The sequence below is a fragment of the Lonchura striata genome, chromosome 9, assembly GCF_046129695.1.
Source record: "Lonchura striata isolate bLonStr1 chromosome 9, bLonStr1.mat, whole genome shotgun sequence".
Classification (NCBI taxonomy): domain Eukaryota; kingdom Metazoa; phylum Chordata; class Aves; order Passeriformes; family Estrildidae; genus Lonchura; species Lonchura striata.
In genome coordinates, this window is record NC_134611.1 from 18,394,596 (window position 1) to 18,413,086 (window position 18,491).

The following is an 18,491-nucleotide window of genomic DNA, read 5'->3' on the forward strand; positions in this document are numbered from 1 at the left end:
ACTTCTTTGTATTTCTTCTGAACACTTCTTTGTTCTCGCATTACAAAAAAAGTCAGCATTCATCTGCACTTTCTGCTAATTCCCTACCTGATGTCATCTTCTTTGGGTTATTAATATTAGTAATGATTTCCACAGCAACCCATTGTGATAGCATAAATAGAGGATTATGACTTCATGTGGGGAATAAGCAGAAGCAGAAATGATGAATTCTTAAGGAAGAAGAGATAATGTTTTCATGCAAAACTTGTGCATTACTAGAAAAGACAGTTGCTATACAGACAATAGAAAAAGCAGATTTAGCTGAGCCTTTTCCTGCTGCATGGAAAAAGCAGTACAGGCTGTTTTCCAAGAACACCAGAGAGATGAAGTTCTCCCTTAGGTGTCTGGAGGCACTTCTGTGGAAGCTGGGAACCCCTCTGCATTACCCAGGCACTACAACCCTCCTGTCATGCAGGGAAACAGTACTCAGCTCTTCAAAAGCTGGCACACGGCAGAGACTTCAGTTACACAAGATGGAGTAAGAACAAAAGGCATTTAATCAAAGGAATGGGGGCAACTGCCAATGCAAGAACAACTCCTTGTGCTCAAGTCTTTAAAAGCTCTGCTCTGATCATAGCTTGGATACAGACCAAGGGCATAGTTACCCAAAAGAGACTCCTTTCTATATTATCCTTCAGATGTGGTTTTGATAAGCCTCCCTTGACCACTGTCAAAACAGCTGCATTAGCAAAAGCATCCTCCAGGGAATAATTTAGGGAAGAACGAGCAGCTCCACTCCCAACAGAAGATATTGAATGAGAGAGTCAAGAACAAGGCAGGACAGTCATGTCCAAGCTTTTATTGAAAGCAGAAGGAAAAAAGAAAGGTATATTGCTAAATTTGTGGCATTACACTATTGTAGATTTTCCAACAGAGTCCTGACCATAAAGAAATCCCATTGAATACAGAGTCTGGACTCCAAGATACCAAGGACCAACACGAGATGTGACCACTGCTCTGGGTCCAGCTGGGACAAGTCTGTGAGGGGACACGAGAGGTTACACTATCAGCTGCCTTGCACCCTGGCAATGCCACTCAGTCCTGACATCTGCCACTGCCACACTGCCTCTGTAATTAGCATACACTCCTCTCAAGTGACCAACTGAAATCCCAGATGTTTCACATGCCCCTCTGTTATTCCAGATCTCGGGAGAAATATGCCAGACTCAGCTGACTGCAGGGCTGAGCTCAGGCCATATGGTGGGATGAGTGCTCTCCCTTCCAAGATCCATCAGTGACCCTCCACACCCCCTGCACTACCCCAGATCAGTGCATTCACATCAAGGCTTTCTCTACCTGTCCTGTGGGGAGACCCCAGGGCTGGTCTTTTGGTCAATGCCTGGTATCAGAGCCTACCCAAAGGACAGACTCATTTCTCAACAGTGAGAGAACAACTTCATTAGTAGGAACTTGCTAGAGATACAACCCACACTGCTTGCAAGGGAATAGCTGAGCTTGTCAAAGCTGGGAACATCGTGTGCGACCCTCAGATGCTTTGGGATTACTACTGAGTTATCCAAAGGGTGACAGAGATGGTCTGATCAAGGATTGTGCCCACAATCTTCTGCTGCTGTCCAAGTCTTCACTCATCACAAAGTGGAAGGAAATTGTGCTCCATATCAACCAATACAATTTAATATCGAGCGAGAGAACACAGAAATGAGTGTGCAACAGATGCTGTGTCACAGTTCCCATCGTCACCTTGCCTAGGTTTTGCCTTTGCTTCTGGAACCTGAACTGGATTATGTCTTGGGCCAGTTCCTGCTCTTCTGCTGTCCCAGAAGAAGACCCCAGGGCTCTGCCCCTTGTTGGGAAAAAAGTAGTGCAGAGTGCTCACCTGCAGCACTGCCACATCAACTCCCTACACTGGGACTGGCACCGTCGCAGCCCAAATCTGACCTCATTCACGTTCACAGTAAAGGTCAGCAACTCTGGCAGAGCATGATCAGAGCCCAAAGGTGACATGTTTACAGGAAATCCTGGCCTCACCGAGGGACCTGAAAAGTAATCCCAGGCTTCATCATCTCAACAGCCACGGCTCATGTTCAAATGTGGAATTACATGTATGGAATTATAAACAGGTTTAACTACAAGAAAGAATTAAATGCATGCTGAAAACAGCAGAGGGAAGTTAAAGTTTCAGATGTGATAGTCACCAGAGGCCCCAGTATTTTCTGCACTTAATCTGTCTCTTTCTTTCACCAAGTTTCCTCAAGTGCCACTTTTTATCTGCAGTCCAAATAAATACACTACACTTGCCAAAACCTGAAGAGGATTTAATGGTTAAAATGTAATTTCTGATTTATTATCTGCTTTTAGCATGTGGTCTATTATCCTAAACTCTGTGGATTAATTTCCCAGCTCACTTGCAGAGCTTTACATTACACATACTGCACTGAACTCACGATTAATTGCACTTGGCCATATGTGAGCACCAGATGCAATTTCTTTTTCTATTTTTAAAATATTGTAAGGATACATAAGTTGCACCAGTAAGAAAAATCAAGAAAAATCTCTATTTCAAGCAAGAATGCAAGCAGCTAAATCCTGTTTTAAATGTAAAATGTTAGCGTAGCATGATGTAGCAGCTCACTAGTAGCAGTTGCCTAACGTGACATGTGAAAACAACTCAATTACTAGAGATGGTTAAAGACAGTTCAATCATCTTGCTTGTATGATTGCATTTCCAGTCACAAAAAATGGCAACATGAAGGAGGAGTTTAAAATAACAAGCTATTACAATAAAGGAGTGGCATGCTGGGCTGTGCCAGGCAACAGACTCAGCAAGAGCTGAGGGGACTGTACTGCCACAGACTCTGCTGGGTAACAGAACAGCTGACAGCACTGCTACAGCTCAGCTGATCTGCTGAAATCCAAGGAGCAGCTCTTAATTCCAAGTGTCAGTTCCTCCAAGATCCTCTTGCACTTGCATTTCCACAAGACTGCAAGAAGCTGATTGCCAACTGAGCTTTTTTTGCTTTGGTGGCAAGAAAACAAATACAAAGACACTGTCAAAAAACAAGAATTCAAATGTTAGGGAAAGCTGATGATCAGCAGCACTGTAAATGCCATAATTTCCAAGACAGACAATTTACCCATTTGTTTGCCAATAATTTCTCATAAGAGATTTAGACTCCTGGACAAACAGCCAGATGCAACTCACTGGAACATGTTCTGGGTAACTCCGTGTGTTGCTGTGACATGGCTGCCTCGTGTCACCTGTCAGCTCTCGAGGAGCATGAGAAGAGCACATGGCATGGCCAAAACCCTGCTCCAGCCCAGACTCCCTAACCTCAGCTGGTAGGGTGTGAGCAAACATCATCCTCAAACACATGCAAATGTGCTGCTAAATGTCCAGTGCGAAGAAACACACTGAAAAACGACAGTTGATTTATTTTTAAAAATATATCCACCAACAATCAGATTGCTAGATTATCTTGTTAATTACCATGTTCTTTTAAAAATGTATCTGCTTATTACTTAACCTTGATTAATGCTGGTGTTTGCTTGATGGTTAGTTACCAGCAATATTTGATCAAGTTAGACAAAAAATAGTTTTGGTTACAATAGCTAAACTGATGGACTGCAACATGATTAGCCAAGCTGTGCAGAAGGGTTTAATCAAACTGATGACTTCTCAGATTAGCCCTGGCTCAAATTCAAATTGCAGCACTGGGCAACCAGTGTTGTAGTTGAATTTTGCTCATGTTTATAAACACTCTATACAAGTGTAGGGCCTCTTCTTCCTTCTTCATGATGGAACTTTTACTTCCCTTCCATGAATTATAAAAGACAAGTTTCCTCATGGCAACATCTGAAATAAATATCTCCACTGGTCTGACTATATCTCCTTCCTCCCTTTTAACACCAAATTATCAGATTTTTAGTCTAAAAAGCTGTAAATAATAACCTGTATATTCTGTTTATTTCCTTAAGATAACTAAAGTTAAATCAACATCACCACTCTCTTGCCTGACATAGCCATTCTTTATGGTTTGCACATACAGGAGGCCCTAACATGAAGCTGTTGTTTCCTCTTTCACCAATCAATATGTATTTTAAAATTCCAGCATCCTTATTCCAGCATCCTTAAGCAGATATTTTAAAAAGATCAGAAAGAGATATGCTGTTTAGAATGTTTTCTTAGGTGCTTTACCTTGAGGGCTTTCTGTGCAGCTTCACTTGATCCAATAGCAATCAAGTTTGGTCCAGCCATGCTGCAAAAGCTCTTCAGATGCAAAGAATCATGAACAGGGACTGTGGAGACAGCATAATCCTGTATGGGAGCAAAGAAAGTGCTATAAATATTTTTAAAGTGTCCTAGTTCCATAATTATATGGAGACATCCCATAATTAATTTTACTCTCTGCAAATTATCAACCCCTGGGCACAGTATCAACTGTTTAAAAACTCTGAACCAGCTTGTCTTGCCTGGAGACTGGCATAAAATCCAGAAAATGTTTCAAATATTGTTACAGCCATAAAGAAATACATTAAAATGCTTAATTAAAAAGTAGGTACATAAAACTTCTCCAGGAACCAGCAATAACAACACAGGGCTGATACATGAGAACATGAAGAACCTGAGTGTTTACATGCTCTCAAAAAATAACAGCCTCCCACTATCTAACTGATTTTTATGCAGCAATCTCACATTTCAGATCCAACTTCAGCATCTTTCACTTTACAGGATGCTCAAACCTTTCAGCAACTTGTACCTTTGGGTTTTTTAAATTAGGTCTTAAATAAAGTACATGAGTAAGACAAACATCTTGGCCAGTACAATTGTTCAATTAGTTCAGTGAATGACACCTTCTATTTCCTGTGACATGAAGGAATCTACAAACCTTAAATGTGTCAGCCAGAATTTCTGCACCACGTTGATTTGTCCGCTTGGAAAGACCTACGAAAAATTCTCTGCCTGGAATGAAAAAGCAGACTAGCTTTAGAGGTATTCTGAAGCAATTTTTCAAGGATTTTCATGTTCTAGGTTTCTTTTATCAAGCTGAGTATTTAAAATGAAAATTCAGCATAAAAGAATGCAACCTGCAATTGTGAGCTGCACAATTGTGAGTTGTAATCTAAAGCAATTAATCTTTTGCCACAAGACATATTTAACCAGAAGCATAAATAGCTTCCTCTTCTAAATCTCTCCAGTGGTCATTGGGTCAGGAAAGACAACAGCTGGGCTGGATTAGTACACTACTGATTGACCATTTCCCTCTCCCTTTGAGATTTCCTCTCATCTCAAGGCAGATCTGCAGTCATCAGCATCCTCCAGCACCAGAGAAAATCAGTGCTGGATCTGCAGTGCCTTAGGAAGGCCTCCCTTCCTGATCTGCCTCTGTAGGAGACCCCTCTTTGCCTGTGGTGCACTAAGGCAGGCAGCCAGTCTCCTGTGATGCTGATCAAAACAAACAGGCTCATTCAGCACAGGCAGGGAGCAGCCCTGTGTGCAGCTGATGTGAGAAAATGCCTAATGGGTTTAATGATATAAAAAACACAGGCAGTATCTTCATCTTTGAAGTCAACCACGCATGTAAGGCTCATGACATCTGACAGGCAGCTCCACCACATCCTTGATAAACTAAAAATGCATTTTTTTGCATTTAATTCATTGAACTAGTGACAATTGTCTGCATCAAGCCTTTACAAGTCCTGAAAATGAGTCTGGTGAATGTTAGCTGCTCATAATAAGAAATATGAAACAACCCCAGACAGCTGACTACTGAAAGCATTTTTCTTATTGGCACTTTACAAGCTAAAATAAAATCTGTATGCACAGTGCTGTTCTTTGTAGTGTGTGTACTGCTACTCCATTTATTCAGGTATTAGGCAGGACATTGAGGGCTGCACTGAGTACTCATCTCCCAGCAACTTCATGACATTTAGCAAACAACAGATTCAGCAAACCACAGGAGTGACATTTTATTATGCTGGTATCAAACAATGTGCAGTCTTTAGGGCAGTCAGAAAATGCAAATAGCAAATTCACTACCTGTAATTATTATACCTGTAAATAAGACATCTCCACCATCCAAGGTTGCATTTTCATCCACCATCTCAACTATATTAAGGTTGAGGCTTTCTAGTACTCTCTTCATGGCTTCAACCTGTTTAAAAGAAAGTTATTAAAGACATATTGTGCTGTTGAAAAATTCTTTAAAAACCTGCCAGAAATACATCTAATTATTAAGAATTAAAGCCTTTTAATGCCCCTTTAGCAAGATGGATGGCAGGGTCCTTTGTGGCCCTGCCCATCACAGTTGCCCACCTGCATCAGAGGTCTCTGTGGTCGGGGGGATGGGCTGCAAGTGGCAGAGACCAGGCTCTTGTCTTTGCAGAGCAGCCACGCAGCATCCAGGAGGGACAGACAAGGGGTCCAAAGCACATGTGAAGTCTAGTCCCTCTGCACAGCAATATCCTCTTGCAAACCTTGTCCCTCAGATTTGGGCCAGAAAAAGCACCAGCAGAGGAGTGAGGTTCTTTCCTTCCACTCTGCTCAGACACAGAGGTGGTTCTGCCAGCCATGGAGGCCGCAGTTCTACTGCAAGTCCCTCTTCAGCCCACAGGAAAAAACAAATCCCCCAGTCAGTAAATGTTCAAATTCTTTATGGCTTTGCAATTTTACTAGGCACTAGTTCTCCTTGCATGTTTGAGCTACCCTGCTTCAGAATTACAAGACATTTCATGCTTATACATTGTGGGGCTTACTGCTTGCTGTGGAGAGCCACACAGCTGGCTGGAAGTCAGAGCCTGTTTCCTGCTGAAAGAAGCTTGTACTAGGAGCAGGGAATGCAGCTTCAGTGGGCTCCTTCTTTCCCAGTAAGGGCTGCTGAGGATGCCTAAAGCAGAATCTGTTTCTATAGAGGCTCATATCACTTGCCATCCAGAATAGGGGCTGTGTTCAAACAACATCACTGTGGCACCTTGTAAGCCAAAACAAGGACCTACACACAATCAACCATTCAACAAAAACATAAACCTAAAACTTGCAGAATGTCAATGAAAATAAGAGCTCATCTACAGAAAGCTGTGAACTTGATCGCACACAGCAGCATCTTCATGTTCAAGGAAACTTCCTCACCATGGTTAACTAGAGGTGCCCAGAAAGCATTAATAAACATGGCAAACACAGTGAACTCCTTTTATATTTTTGCATGTCCCATAGGTCACTCATCTATTTAAAGTGCTAAAATAAGTATTTCTAGAAAAAAACACATTAAGCTAAAACAAGTGACACCATGCTAGTCTCATGGCACTATACAACAAGAGAGGCAATTCTAGCAGCCCCACTCCTAGCTCTCTCAAACTACACCTGCCATAGCAGAGGAAGGACATATGAGGTCCTTCACATTCACTGTGGCAGCCTCAATGCAAGAGCAGCACACAGCTTGGCTGACACACCTTCCTAAGAGCAGTGCTGGCTGCAGGGAATAAGGAAAGAGACAGACATGATCCACCTAAGCTACTTTTTCCTGCTCATTTTCCATGACTCAGCAATGTGGCATTTATGAGTGATCCCATTAACCCTGAGCCCAGACTCAGAAGGCAAGGAAAGGTCCCCATGGGCTGTTGGGACAGGTGATGTTGCTCTGTGTGGGATTCACTGGGAACAGCACTGTATCCAAGCCTGATCTGCTCTCTGGAGGTTTCTCTTCTTTTGCAGCATCTTCTCACTCTCCAGCCACTTGAGAAAAAGCTCTGGACAAACACACTGTTAAAGTAGGTGCCTCAGTTTAAACTTGTGAAGAAGAGAGGCAGATCTTTGTGCAGAACCTGCAGAACTCTGATGGGTTAGACTACAACTCAGAACTGTATCCAGGGGGTTTCTGATAGCAAGGGATTCATCCTTCCCACACAAAGGACCATCTAAGGCCTTGGCATGCAGCCTGGAATGAGCCTACAGCATGCCTTTTACAATTAACACTTCTTTTTTGCTCCTCTGTCTTTCACCCAATGCTAAAATAACTTCAGGCAGAAACCTGGCACTCAAGAGTCTCCAGGTCTAGTAGAAAGGCTTCATCTTTCTTAGTCTTGTTGTTTTACCTCCAGCATTTTTTAAATTATAATGTTTATAATGTGTATCGGACCCATGTAGTGTTTTAGAAATAAAAGGGGAACAGCTGAGGTAATATTGGAAAACTGCTGTTGTACAAACATGACAACATTTCATAACATCCGTATGCTGATAGCAGAATGATTTCTTTCTTCTTTCTGTGAAGCCCAGTGGGTTTTACTGTGCAGGTGCTATGTGCATAAGAGTCAACAGACTCCAAAGAAGAAAACAATTGTTTAATGTGGAGTAATGGGGATGCAGCATGATAAAAGCAGGGTTCCATTCCAAGAACACACAGATTCGCTTTTGTGCTGACATGAGGCAGACAGTCAAACTCACAATTGGGACACCAGTCATAGGCAGTTAGAATAAATAAATAAAACCATCAGATGGGAGTATTTAAGGCAGAAGGCCAAATGACAAGAAAAAACAGGTTCACCCAGCCTGTTGCATGGTCACCTATCTTCAAATAATTTACAACCTCCAGCAGCTTCTAAATCCAAAACAGCAAGAAGAGAAAGCCCTTTCAGCAGATGTGCTGCTGAGCAGGTGCTCCCAACAGAAGCTGTCTGGGCTTGCAGAGGAAGCCAAGCCAGTGGCTGCCCCTGCCATGCACCCACTCCCCACAGCACTCCTGCCCTCCTCCCTGACCATGTCTCCAGAAGTAGAAGCATCAGCAGAGCTGTGGATGTCACTGTGGCAGAGGACCACCACACCCACTTTCCATGGGAGACACAAAAGCTTCTCCAGACCACAGAACAACATTTGAGAGATGTAAGAGGTGTAAAACCTGGGCAGCCTGCAGACACTACATGAAGGTGCCTCATGTAGTGAAGCTCAAGCCTCAAGGCTTCCTGAAGACCTAATGGGACCAGGAACGTGCAACAATTGTGATGAGAGTTGCGACCAGGGATGGGCAGCAGTTGCTGTGATGAGACACCAGTCACCAATGTGGGTGTGAGCTCCCTTTAGCAGGTGGGAAACCTGCTTTTACCTGAGCATTGCAAGCCATGCTTGCTGCTGAGAAGAGAGACCACTGCAGTGAGCAAGGGCAGCACGGAGCTCCCAGGGAGGGGCAGGCAGGGAGGCAGCAGCACTTCCCATCCCTGGCCCAGAAGGCCAACTAATAACCCTTGCACTAGAGTACCAATTAACTGAAGTGCCTAGCTAATGAGGCTAGTGGAATGTAACTGCTGACTTTGGATTTGTGATTTGAAACATATGGATGCTTTAATTACAAGCTGCTGATTACCATTTAACTACCAGGGTACATCAGAGATGTCTTGAATTGTTTCTTTATTTAATTTACAGGGGTTGATGAAGCTGTAGCAACGACAGTAAGGAAAGTTACCAGAACTAAAAATTGTCCAAAGTCAAAGAAAATTAGTTTAATTTGCTTCATGGTGCCCAAGGCTTTAAAGATATTTGTAACATCCTCACATTGTTTTCCTCCAACATCTGGGTTAATTTTAGATTATAAAACCAAATTTAACCAAATATAATGACTGCCATATAAATAGCTGGATCACTTTTCCATGGTGGGTGTTCATGGATTCAAGCTACAGAACACTGTTTTGTAAGGATTTCAAGCAACCAGTAGAAATTCTTAAGAGTTTTAACTGGGAAGTGCTGTTCACGTGTTTGCTGATGCATGCATGCTGGGAATATCTCTCAATATCCCTTGCTTCTGTAAAGCAGAAGTCTCAAGTTACTCTTTTTTTTCCTACAGGCAACACTAGAAACTACAATCAGTTGAAGCAGAGACGAAAAAAGTGCAAGCTGAGATGAAGAAGACTGAATGGAAAACCTGACATTATTAAAAAGACAACTTAAAAAAAAGTTAAGTTCTTTAAGAACTTAAAGAAAAGAAGCACACTTGTAAATAAAAGATTCCAGAAAAACAAACTAGGACTGAATAGCCTATCTTCTGAATTTCCTGTAGAGGAGACAGCACAGATTTGCATGATCCCCACCATCTCTAAAGCCATCCTGCAGCAGTCCCTGAGCTGGGTCTCCAACAGCATGTCCATGGAATGTCTTTGACACAGTACTACCTTGGAAACAGCATATGCAGCATTCAGAGTTGGGTTAGCATGGGGTAAAGTCCACACAAGTAGCTTGAATCTTTATCTCATCACTGCAAAAGGGGACTATAAAGCTTGGCTCCATCCTTAAATCTTCCCACATGCTGAAGGATTGTACTGCTTTCTAACAGAGCCCCTACAGAGTGGGAACAAGATACAATCTCAAGCTAAGGATGGACAGGTGATTGTTATCCTCAAGTAAAATGTTAAAAAAAGGCATGTAGGAAAGGGGGTTGAGTTTACAAAGCTCTTTATTCTGCTTCCACTTTACCCTCTCCAAATAACTGATAGCCATTTTCTGAAGTATGGTGTCTTAAAACATATTGGTGACATTTTCATTCATTATGAATGAAAGACTAATTCACAGAGCTAGCTTTGATGTATAAACAAATAACCACCTCTTGCTTTTTTTCTGGGAAAGAACTAAAAAACAGTGAAAAGTCCTCTGTGAAACCCCAGTTACCCAGGAGACACCAGTAAAATACATAAAATATTTGGACACTACCTGATTATAAGCATTGTCACTATGAAGAAGACTTCCACTCTTTTAGAAGCAGCCAAGAGGAAAAGTCACCTTCCCTCACTTTATCTCCTTTATTTGAAAACTAAAATCCCAGGTAGTCAGAAATGTTGTACACAAAGAGAGCACTCATCTGTATCCTTTCAGATTTCTGTATCTTATTATCTCAGGTCAGCTTAAGGTTTGTAACGTGACACTGGGTTTCATTGTACATGTATCCATTAGTACATGGGTTGAGTGTTAAAGCTTGTATGCTTTGTGCAGTGATATTTTTCTAATAAGCACATTCCTGGTGTGAGACGGGATGTGTCTAATCCATAGCAAAGCTGATTGAGAGACAATGGGCTCCAGCCAGCTCAGCTCTGTTTCAAGGAAGGAGGACAATAACTGTGTTTGACATTTATAAAAATCTAATTTCCTTGTGCTTTAAAAATGGAGCTCATTACCCTTCGAACTGGTGCCTTCCACCAATTACTGTAACTGATGTGCGGGGCTTTTTTCCTTCTCTATATTAGGACTTGATGCACTCTAAACAAAGGCTGCTTCCTAAATTATTTACTGGTCTCCTGTGCTCTAACCATATTATGGGATTTATGTTATTGACAGAAGAAGGAAATTATCTTTTCAAAAGACAGTGGAAACAGGGAAATGATTTTGCAAGCCACCATCTCACACCTGCCAAGAGCAGGGCAGCTTTTCCCCTGGGTGGTGGGGCCATGGGTGAGGCGCCACTCAGGCTCCCAAAATGCCCCATGGGCAGGGGCACAGCTGGGGCTTGGCAGAAGCTGCAGATGGTATCAAATCAGGCATCTTCTAATGACTGCAATGACTGATCTGCCTTTGTGTCCAAGCTCTTGGTGAAAAGGAGAAGGTGCCTCCAGCCCTGTCTTAAAGAAAAGGATGCTGAGAGATTCAGAGGGCAGAAGACCATCCCACGACCCAGAGGTGCAATGAGGTTTCTAAACTAGCAGAGCTCAGCTCCCTGTGCTCACAGCTCAGCTCTCCAGAGACCAACCACAGCTCTAACAAAAAGGGCTCTCAGTCCAAGACACACTACTGCACTGTCTCCTGAAAGTTTACATCCACCACCCATTTCTCCAGCTTGTTAAATCACAAATACTGCATTTCAGACTTTACTTCATTGTGTTTAAAACTGGCATTCCGAGCTGTGCAAAGCAAATGACAGATCTAACATATGCAAAAGTTGGACTATAATAATCTCAAAGGTGATTATTTCTGGAGCCATTAGGTCTGAGTTCACAAAGTGCCAGTGTCAATATATAATACATTTTTCAGCAAGGTTCTGAGTAAAGGCTATAAACAGAGATGGACAAATCTGGGGCCAGGAAAGGGTAGACTTCAATTTTGCAAAACCAGATACCAATGTTGGTCACAATCCACGTTCTTGCCTGCCCGAATCTGCTCTGTTTGGACATGAGGGTAGTCTGTCTCCTTTTGATGATAAACACTGCCTTTCTGGACTTGCACAGGCTTCAAAGAAAATAAAGTAGTGCTGTAATAGTTTTGAGGGGTTTTGAGTATAAAAACCCGCTCCTGGTTGGTTTTTTTTGCTTGAAGTAGGTCAGATACACACACTTGTGCACATCTCTGAAATTTGTGGGATGTGGGTTGTGGCAGTTTCCAACTCATGCTCCTAGTGTTGATACCAGAAAGGGCCCTGGCTTTTGAAAGCTTATCAGGAAAAGAGCACGAGAACAAGACACTCCAGAACTGCTATTCAATGAAGGTCATGCAGTAAGAGTGTTAAGAGCAAGACAAAAAAGGTTAGCTCTGTCCTACAAACAGCCACCAGCACACCCTGGTAAGGGACATTCTGTACCTGCCATTCCCACTTCCACCAGCTGACATATTTGCTTTTGACAATCAACTCCCTTTTCACCCACATAGGGCCTTTGGGTCCACCCCACGGCCTCTTTTGAGAAGGGGAGAAAAGGTAAAGAGCAGCAGTGGCCTGGTCCCAGAGTGGCTCAGCAGCTGCTCAGCAGCTCGCTCCCAGATGACATGGGTGGATATGCTGCTCCCAAGACACCCACACAAATCACATCTGTCTGCTCAGTTCTGAGTAATCTGAGCATGACCTCACTCAACTGGGCTGAACATCACATACCCAGAAGAAGTTATTTTGGCATTTCAGCTGATGGTAGCCTGCCCCTCTGTCAACATGAAAGTCCAAGGCCAGGCCTTGCCCAGGTGGCAGGGTGGTTACACAGCAGCATTGATCAGCCTCTCCTGGCTCAGTGGCTGTGCCAAAATACCAACCAGCACAGCTTGTCCTCAAGCCTCAAACATTTTTCCTCAAACAAGGCCACAGGAGGAACAAGAAGGAATACCAAGGGACTCTGAACTGTATTCTTAAGGAGAAGACAACTTGTTAGCTTCTCCTGATACACAGATCCCACACTAATGCTTCTAGATTGCAGCTCTAAGACAGTTTCATGCTTAACCAAAGCTTCCACCAAAACCCGGTGCAGTTTCTGGCACAGTTTTGGGGGTTTATGAACCATGGAGCTCAGAAAGTGCCACAGAGATAATAATCCCATTTGTTACTGCCCACACACTGCTAATTATGGATCCAAACCCACTTACTGCCCTACTTCTGAAACAGCCTCAAGGAATGTGCTGGTACCTGGTGTAGTGGCCACTGCCCCAAGAGAGTGACCTGAGACTGGGGTGAGCACAGTGCCATACCAGGGATCAACAGGAAAGGGGAAACATGGACAAAGCTGGACCAGGACAGTACAGAGAGGGACTGGCCTGTGTAGAAAAACCAGAATAAGGGGTGGCCTCTAGGGTTTCTTGTCCTAGAAAAGCTTCTTGATCGAGCAAGAGGGGAGCTCCAATCCAACTGATCTCAGGAATTCAAGCAGTAACCTCCTCTTCCAGGTACATATACTTAAAAACACAATTAATCTGGTTATCCTTTGAACATGTTATGTTTTAATATCTAAACAGAAATGAGATGCATAAAAACAACTTTACACAGCCCACCAGGAGTAAAACATGCCTGGGTTTCTCCTTCCTCTCTCTCACCATTTAGCCTTTAAAATGCAAGAACACTATTTCCCATAAAGCAGGAGCCAGCAACCAGCTCACTTGCTACAAAAAGTTGGGCTGAAATTTCAACCCACAGCAAGTGGAAATAATTTCAGTCAGGTTTAAAAAATTCACTGGGAAAAAAAAAATGTTAAAAAGGTGGAGATTTAAAGTCACTAGAAGAATGGACTCTCTAAGATCCACTAAGCATAAAATCAGGTTAGTGGAAAAGTTTAAGGAGCATGAATGCATTGCTACAGAAAAACAGAGAAGATTTTGCTGGATAAAGATGATGACATGAAATTTAAGTCGTACACAGGCATGCTGAGAAAATAATGTTCTAAATACTTTCTGCTTACAATTACAAAATGATCAATTGTTAAATGTTGGACAGAGAAATATATTCCATTCTGTCTGGACATGCACAGCAGGCCAAGAATGCACCTGGATAAGCCAAGCATTCATTATCTCCCAGACACTCAATATCCCATAATACCCTCAGCGGCTGCCAGCTCCTTGTCCATCGTTGACCAAACGCCATGTGCCCCATTTTACAGCTGAAAAGTATTTAAAATTCATGAAGCCTGTTGAAAGCTCAACTGTCACATTCTGCTCATTCCACAGGGTATGGGAAAACCGTGCAGAAGGGACATTTCAACCAGGGCTATTATGGCTCTTGAATAACCAATATTCCATTAAATTGCTAATAAACCCACTTGAAGATAAGTTGATCACAATCGAACCATACAGTAGCATTCCTTTCCTTTAACACCAAGTTGTCAGGTTTCACTCTGTACTGTACTACTGTTTCTGTGCCATTTGTTCGTGCCTTGACACAGAGCATTCAAGACACTCACTTTGTCCCCAGTAATCTAAATGCCCTATTCTAAAGAGGCTGAAAGATCTTTGGCAAGGATATTCTGCTTATTTAAAGGTAGGGAAATCTTTTGAAAGGAAAAATGAAAAATAATTAAATACCCTCAACAGGGAAATGTGGGGCTTTGCAGTTTCTTGAACAAGGTGCCCACAATTTGAACACAGTGGTAAATGGTATGAATACCTCCCAGCTTCACTAGTGCTCAGCCAAGCTCAGTCTGGTATGAATTTTCATTTGAGTTTGCAGTTCAGCAACTCATTTCATCCTTCCTTCACTAAATCTTAGTTTTATCAATCAAATATAAAAAACTTCTGGAAAAAACGTCAAGAGTATTTGTTTTGCATTAAAATGGGTTTTGTTAGATTCCTCACAGTGAGTTGTCAGGCTGCTGGCAGGTCTGCCATTGTCTGCTGATCTGCTGTGTGTACATGTCCTTGTACCAAGAAGGCTCCAAGTTTTGCAATTTTTAACACTGAAAAGCGTATCAGTGTCATTCTCAGAGGGTATTTAAAAGGTTTAATTTTATCTTGACTAACCCAACTCTGCTGAAAAGAAGCTCTCACTCAGCTCCATCCCAGAAGGGAAGCATCATCACCACCCAGCTCTGACTCTTCCCATCATCTCTCTGAGGTATGTGGGAACTAACCTGCAGATTTCAGCTGCACAAATGGCCAAGAATCATCATCACGAACATCTGATCCTATTTAGTCTCTCTGGTAGGAAGCTCCAGACAAGACCCAGTGGTTGCTACCGCATCTCCACTGCCACATACAAGGATGGGCAGGGAGGAGAAGCAATTGCTCCAGAGGGCACCTGCCAGTCCTGGCTCCCTCTGGAGCCAATTCAGCTCAAGGAGCAATAGCCATCGTCAGAGGCAACAAAGAATATTTTTCTTCACATTGAATTCACTCAATAAGCAGCCTTTCACAGAGGAGCATCTGGCTGCTCCCATGTTATTTTATAACAAGGGCCCCATGGGCAGAGGTTATACTAACCCAGCATTTCCCCCCTCTAATAATAGGTTTCATTCATGCTTTCAGAGAAGTTGACCTGTCTGTCGTATTTTAGCTATGCTAACACATGCTGCAAGAGTACCCTGAGGTGTCTAGACATATATAACAATAATAATGGTAGAAAATTTAAACTCTGTCCATTTTACTTCTCCCAGCTAGTTCTAGTAAAGTTTCCATTGGCAGGTAAGTAAAGTGTCATGCCAGCACACCAATGGAAGTTTGCTGGTAGACATGAAATGGAGTTAAATCTTTGAAGATACACCAATGGTTTTACACAGTCAATAATACATCTCAATAGACAAAAAGCAAACAGAGAACCATCTAATGATCAATTTTGCCATCACAGGGTTAGGTGGGACATCTCAACCTGAAAATAATCTTTATCGGTCTAATACTATAGTGACAAGTTTTACTAAATTCTTAAAGAAAACTATGCAGTAATATGGCTATTGTTCCTTGAACTCACAGTGACAATGGAAAAGAAAGAGCCAGTTTTCCAAGTCCTGCTATGGCACCAACTTCCCATTTGAGGCTTACAGTCATAAGAACAGAACAAGGATAAAACAGCAAGCAGTAAAACATGAAGACCACATGCAAGGCACAGCAGTTGGTGCAGTCTCTTTTAAGAGATGAAAACTTTAATCAATGCATCGCCCTGCGTTACCTTGCAGACGCACCATGAGTTCAGCCCAGCCTACAGCACTGGGCTGAGAAAAGCCTCAGTCCCCCAGAAGCTTCCAATGCACCCTGCAAATGCAGAGAGGGATAATGGCATCTCTTGGGCTGTTTTGCCAGGACATCCCTCACCCTCCTGTGCCTCTTGAGACATGAGTACAGGCTTTCTCCTCACCTTTGCATTTTTAAACCATAAAACTACAGACAATAAATAATTTAAACATATCAACAACTGCACATAGACTACTTTCTCTGCAATGTACATGCTAATTGCATTAACACAGCACTAACAAAACTGAGCTCCTGCTTTTAGCCAGCCTGCTCACACCCTGCCTCCCCTTCTTCCCCCACTAAGGTCTCAGGGGAACTGCAACACTGTTGCTCGAAACATTACAAGACCAGAAAGTTACAGAACAGGGAGTTCATGGTTATAAACCCCTACGTGACTACATTCAGTCCTCTGGCCCAAGAGAGGAGATGCTGAACCACGGCCTCAGCCCTGAGGAGGGAGCACGGGAGCTTTCCCAAAGCCTCTCCAAAACCTTCCCACTAAAAGGGCTGTGAAAGGCATGTGTCTGCCCTGAAAATCACTTTGGATGTAAGTGATACACCAGCAGCAGTCCTGAAAAACTGCGGATTTCTTACTTAAGACAAACATCTAAATCCTTGGAAAAGGGAAACAGCTACCTGCTCTTGACACAGTGATGTTTCACCCAGCCAAAAAGGGACACACATACAAACTCTGACCTACACAGCCCTGAGCTGTGCAACAAACAGTAATGAAGTACAAGCCAAAGGAATTCCTTCAAGGCCTCCATGCTTTTAAATACCTTTAAATCTACATGAGTTTCAATGTACTGACATTTAAACAATTTGCCCAAACAATTTCTGCAATATAGGCACATGGGTAGATAATATGAAACATTTTTTTAACATCCGGCACACATCCTTTTAATACGTAGTGATAGATATGTACTGATCAAGTTTCAGCCCAAAACCTAGATTGGAATACTACACCTTTTTGCTTTTTCAAAAAGAAATTGCTTAGGTCCTTATTCTAAATTCAAGTCAGTGTCATTTCAACTCTCAGAGGACACTTTGATTACCTGCATTAATGATGCTTGCAATTCCACACAGATTTGTCAGAGAACATTTAGTTGCAGGTGGGAATTAGGAGGGCCAAACCTCAACACAGGACCTGAACTCTAGGCAGGCAGAAGAGGATGAATTCCCCCTAACTCAAGATGTCCCTTTACGTTTTACACAATAAATGCAGAATGCAAATGCCTGCATGCCTGTAAGGAAAGCACCTTCACTAACAGGTGCAGTGTGGTTCATTGTTTTGCTCCTTTCCCTGCCAAACAAGCTGCTACACACTTTTACAGATCCTGAGACCACATTCTTTCAATAGAGCTAAACATTGCACTCAGCTACGCAGCACAGAGAAATCGGGGGTGGAAACAGTGTTACATTTTAATAAACTACATTTCTGTGCCATGTGTGCAACTCAGTCTGCACTTTGCTGCTGTAGAAACATCTTCCAGTGTTCATGCATAAAATACAAGTGGATTTAAACAAAGGGAAGCTTGTAATCAGAGAGACAGAGGAAAAAAAACCTGAAGGAAAGTAATTAAAGCCCTTGTAGTAGAAAGACACTTTAGGTGTGAAACTCCAACTCAATCAGGCTCCTTTAAAAAGGAGTGCATTTGCCACCTGAGTCCTCTCTCCTTCACTCACTCACCAATCCCACTCCTGGGGCACTGTGGACACAGCCTCAGTATTCGCCTACTTCATTTTATAAAGTCATTTTGGGAGGGAAGTATCTCTCTGCAGGCCTTTAAGTGCATCTTAGAAACGATGGTTTCACTTAAGAATATTCTTCAATAAGTGCTACCCTGAGGAGGAAGTAAATACAGCAAGAACTCTTCCCAGCTACACTGCACAGGGCTAATTGCTTTCGATGACCTACATTTCCTCATTCTGCCTCCTCCATCTGAGGTAGAACATGCCCATGTTTCACTGCACCCAAGGTGGTGCCCTTTGCTGAGCAGCAGCAATGATCCCCAGGGATTACACCTGAACTCTGCCCTCCTGCCTGCTGCCAGCTCTGCTCTGGGGGCCATGGTGATGCCATTCTCCTCTTCAAAGGTCCTCTGACTGGAGCAGCATC

At 42.8% G+C, this 18,491-nt stretch overlaps 1 protein-coding gene across 1 annotated transcript in view; it reads right to left on the reverse strand.

Moving 5' to 3' along the window:
• The window catches only part of DDAH1 (dimethylarginine dimethylaminohydrolase 1), a 57,999-nt gene that overhangs the window by 11,115 nt on the left and 28,393 nt on the right, over window positions 1–18,491 (reverse strand). The window contains exons 2-4 of the mRNA XM_021526786.3: window positions 6,053–6,152; window positions 4,887–4,960; window positions 4,196–4,315 (exon numbers count right to left, since the gene is read on the reverse strand). Coding sequence (XP_021382461.1) covers window positions 4,196–4,315; window positions 4,887–4,960; window positions 6,053–6,152 — 294 coding nt within the window. The remainder of the gene's footprint in view (window positions 1–4,195; window positions 4,316–4,886; window positions 4,961–6,052; window positions 6,153–18,491) is intronic.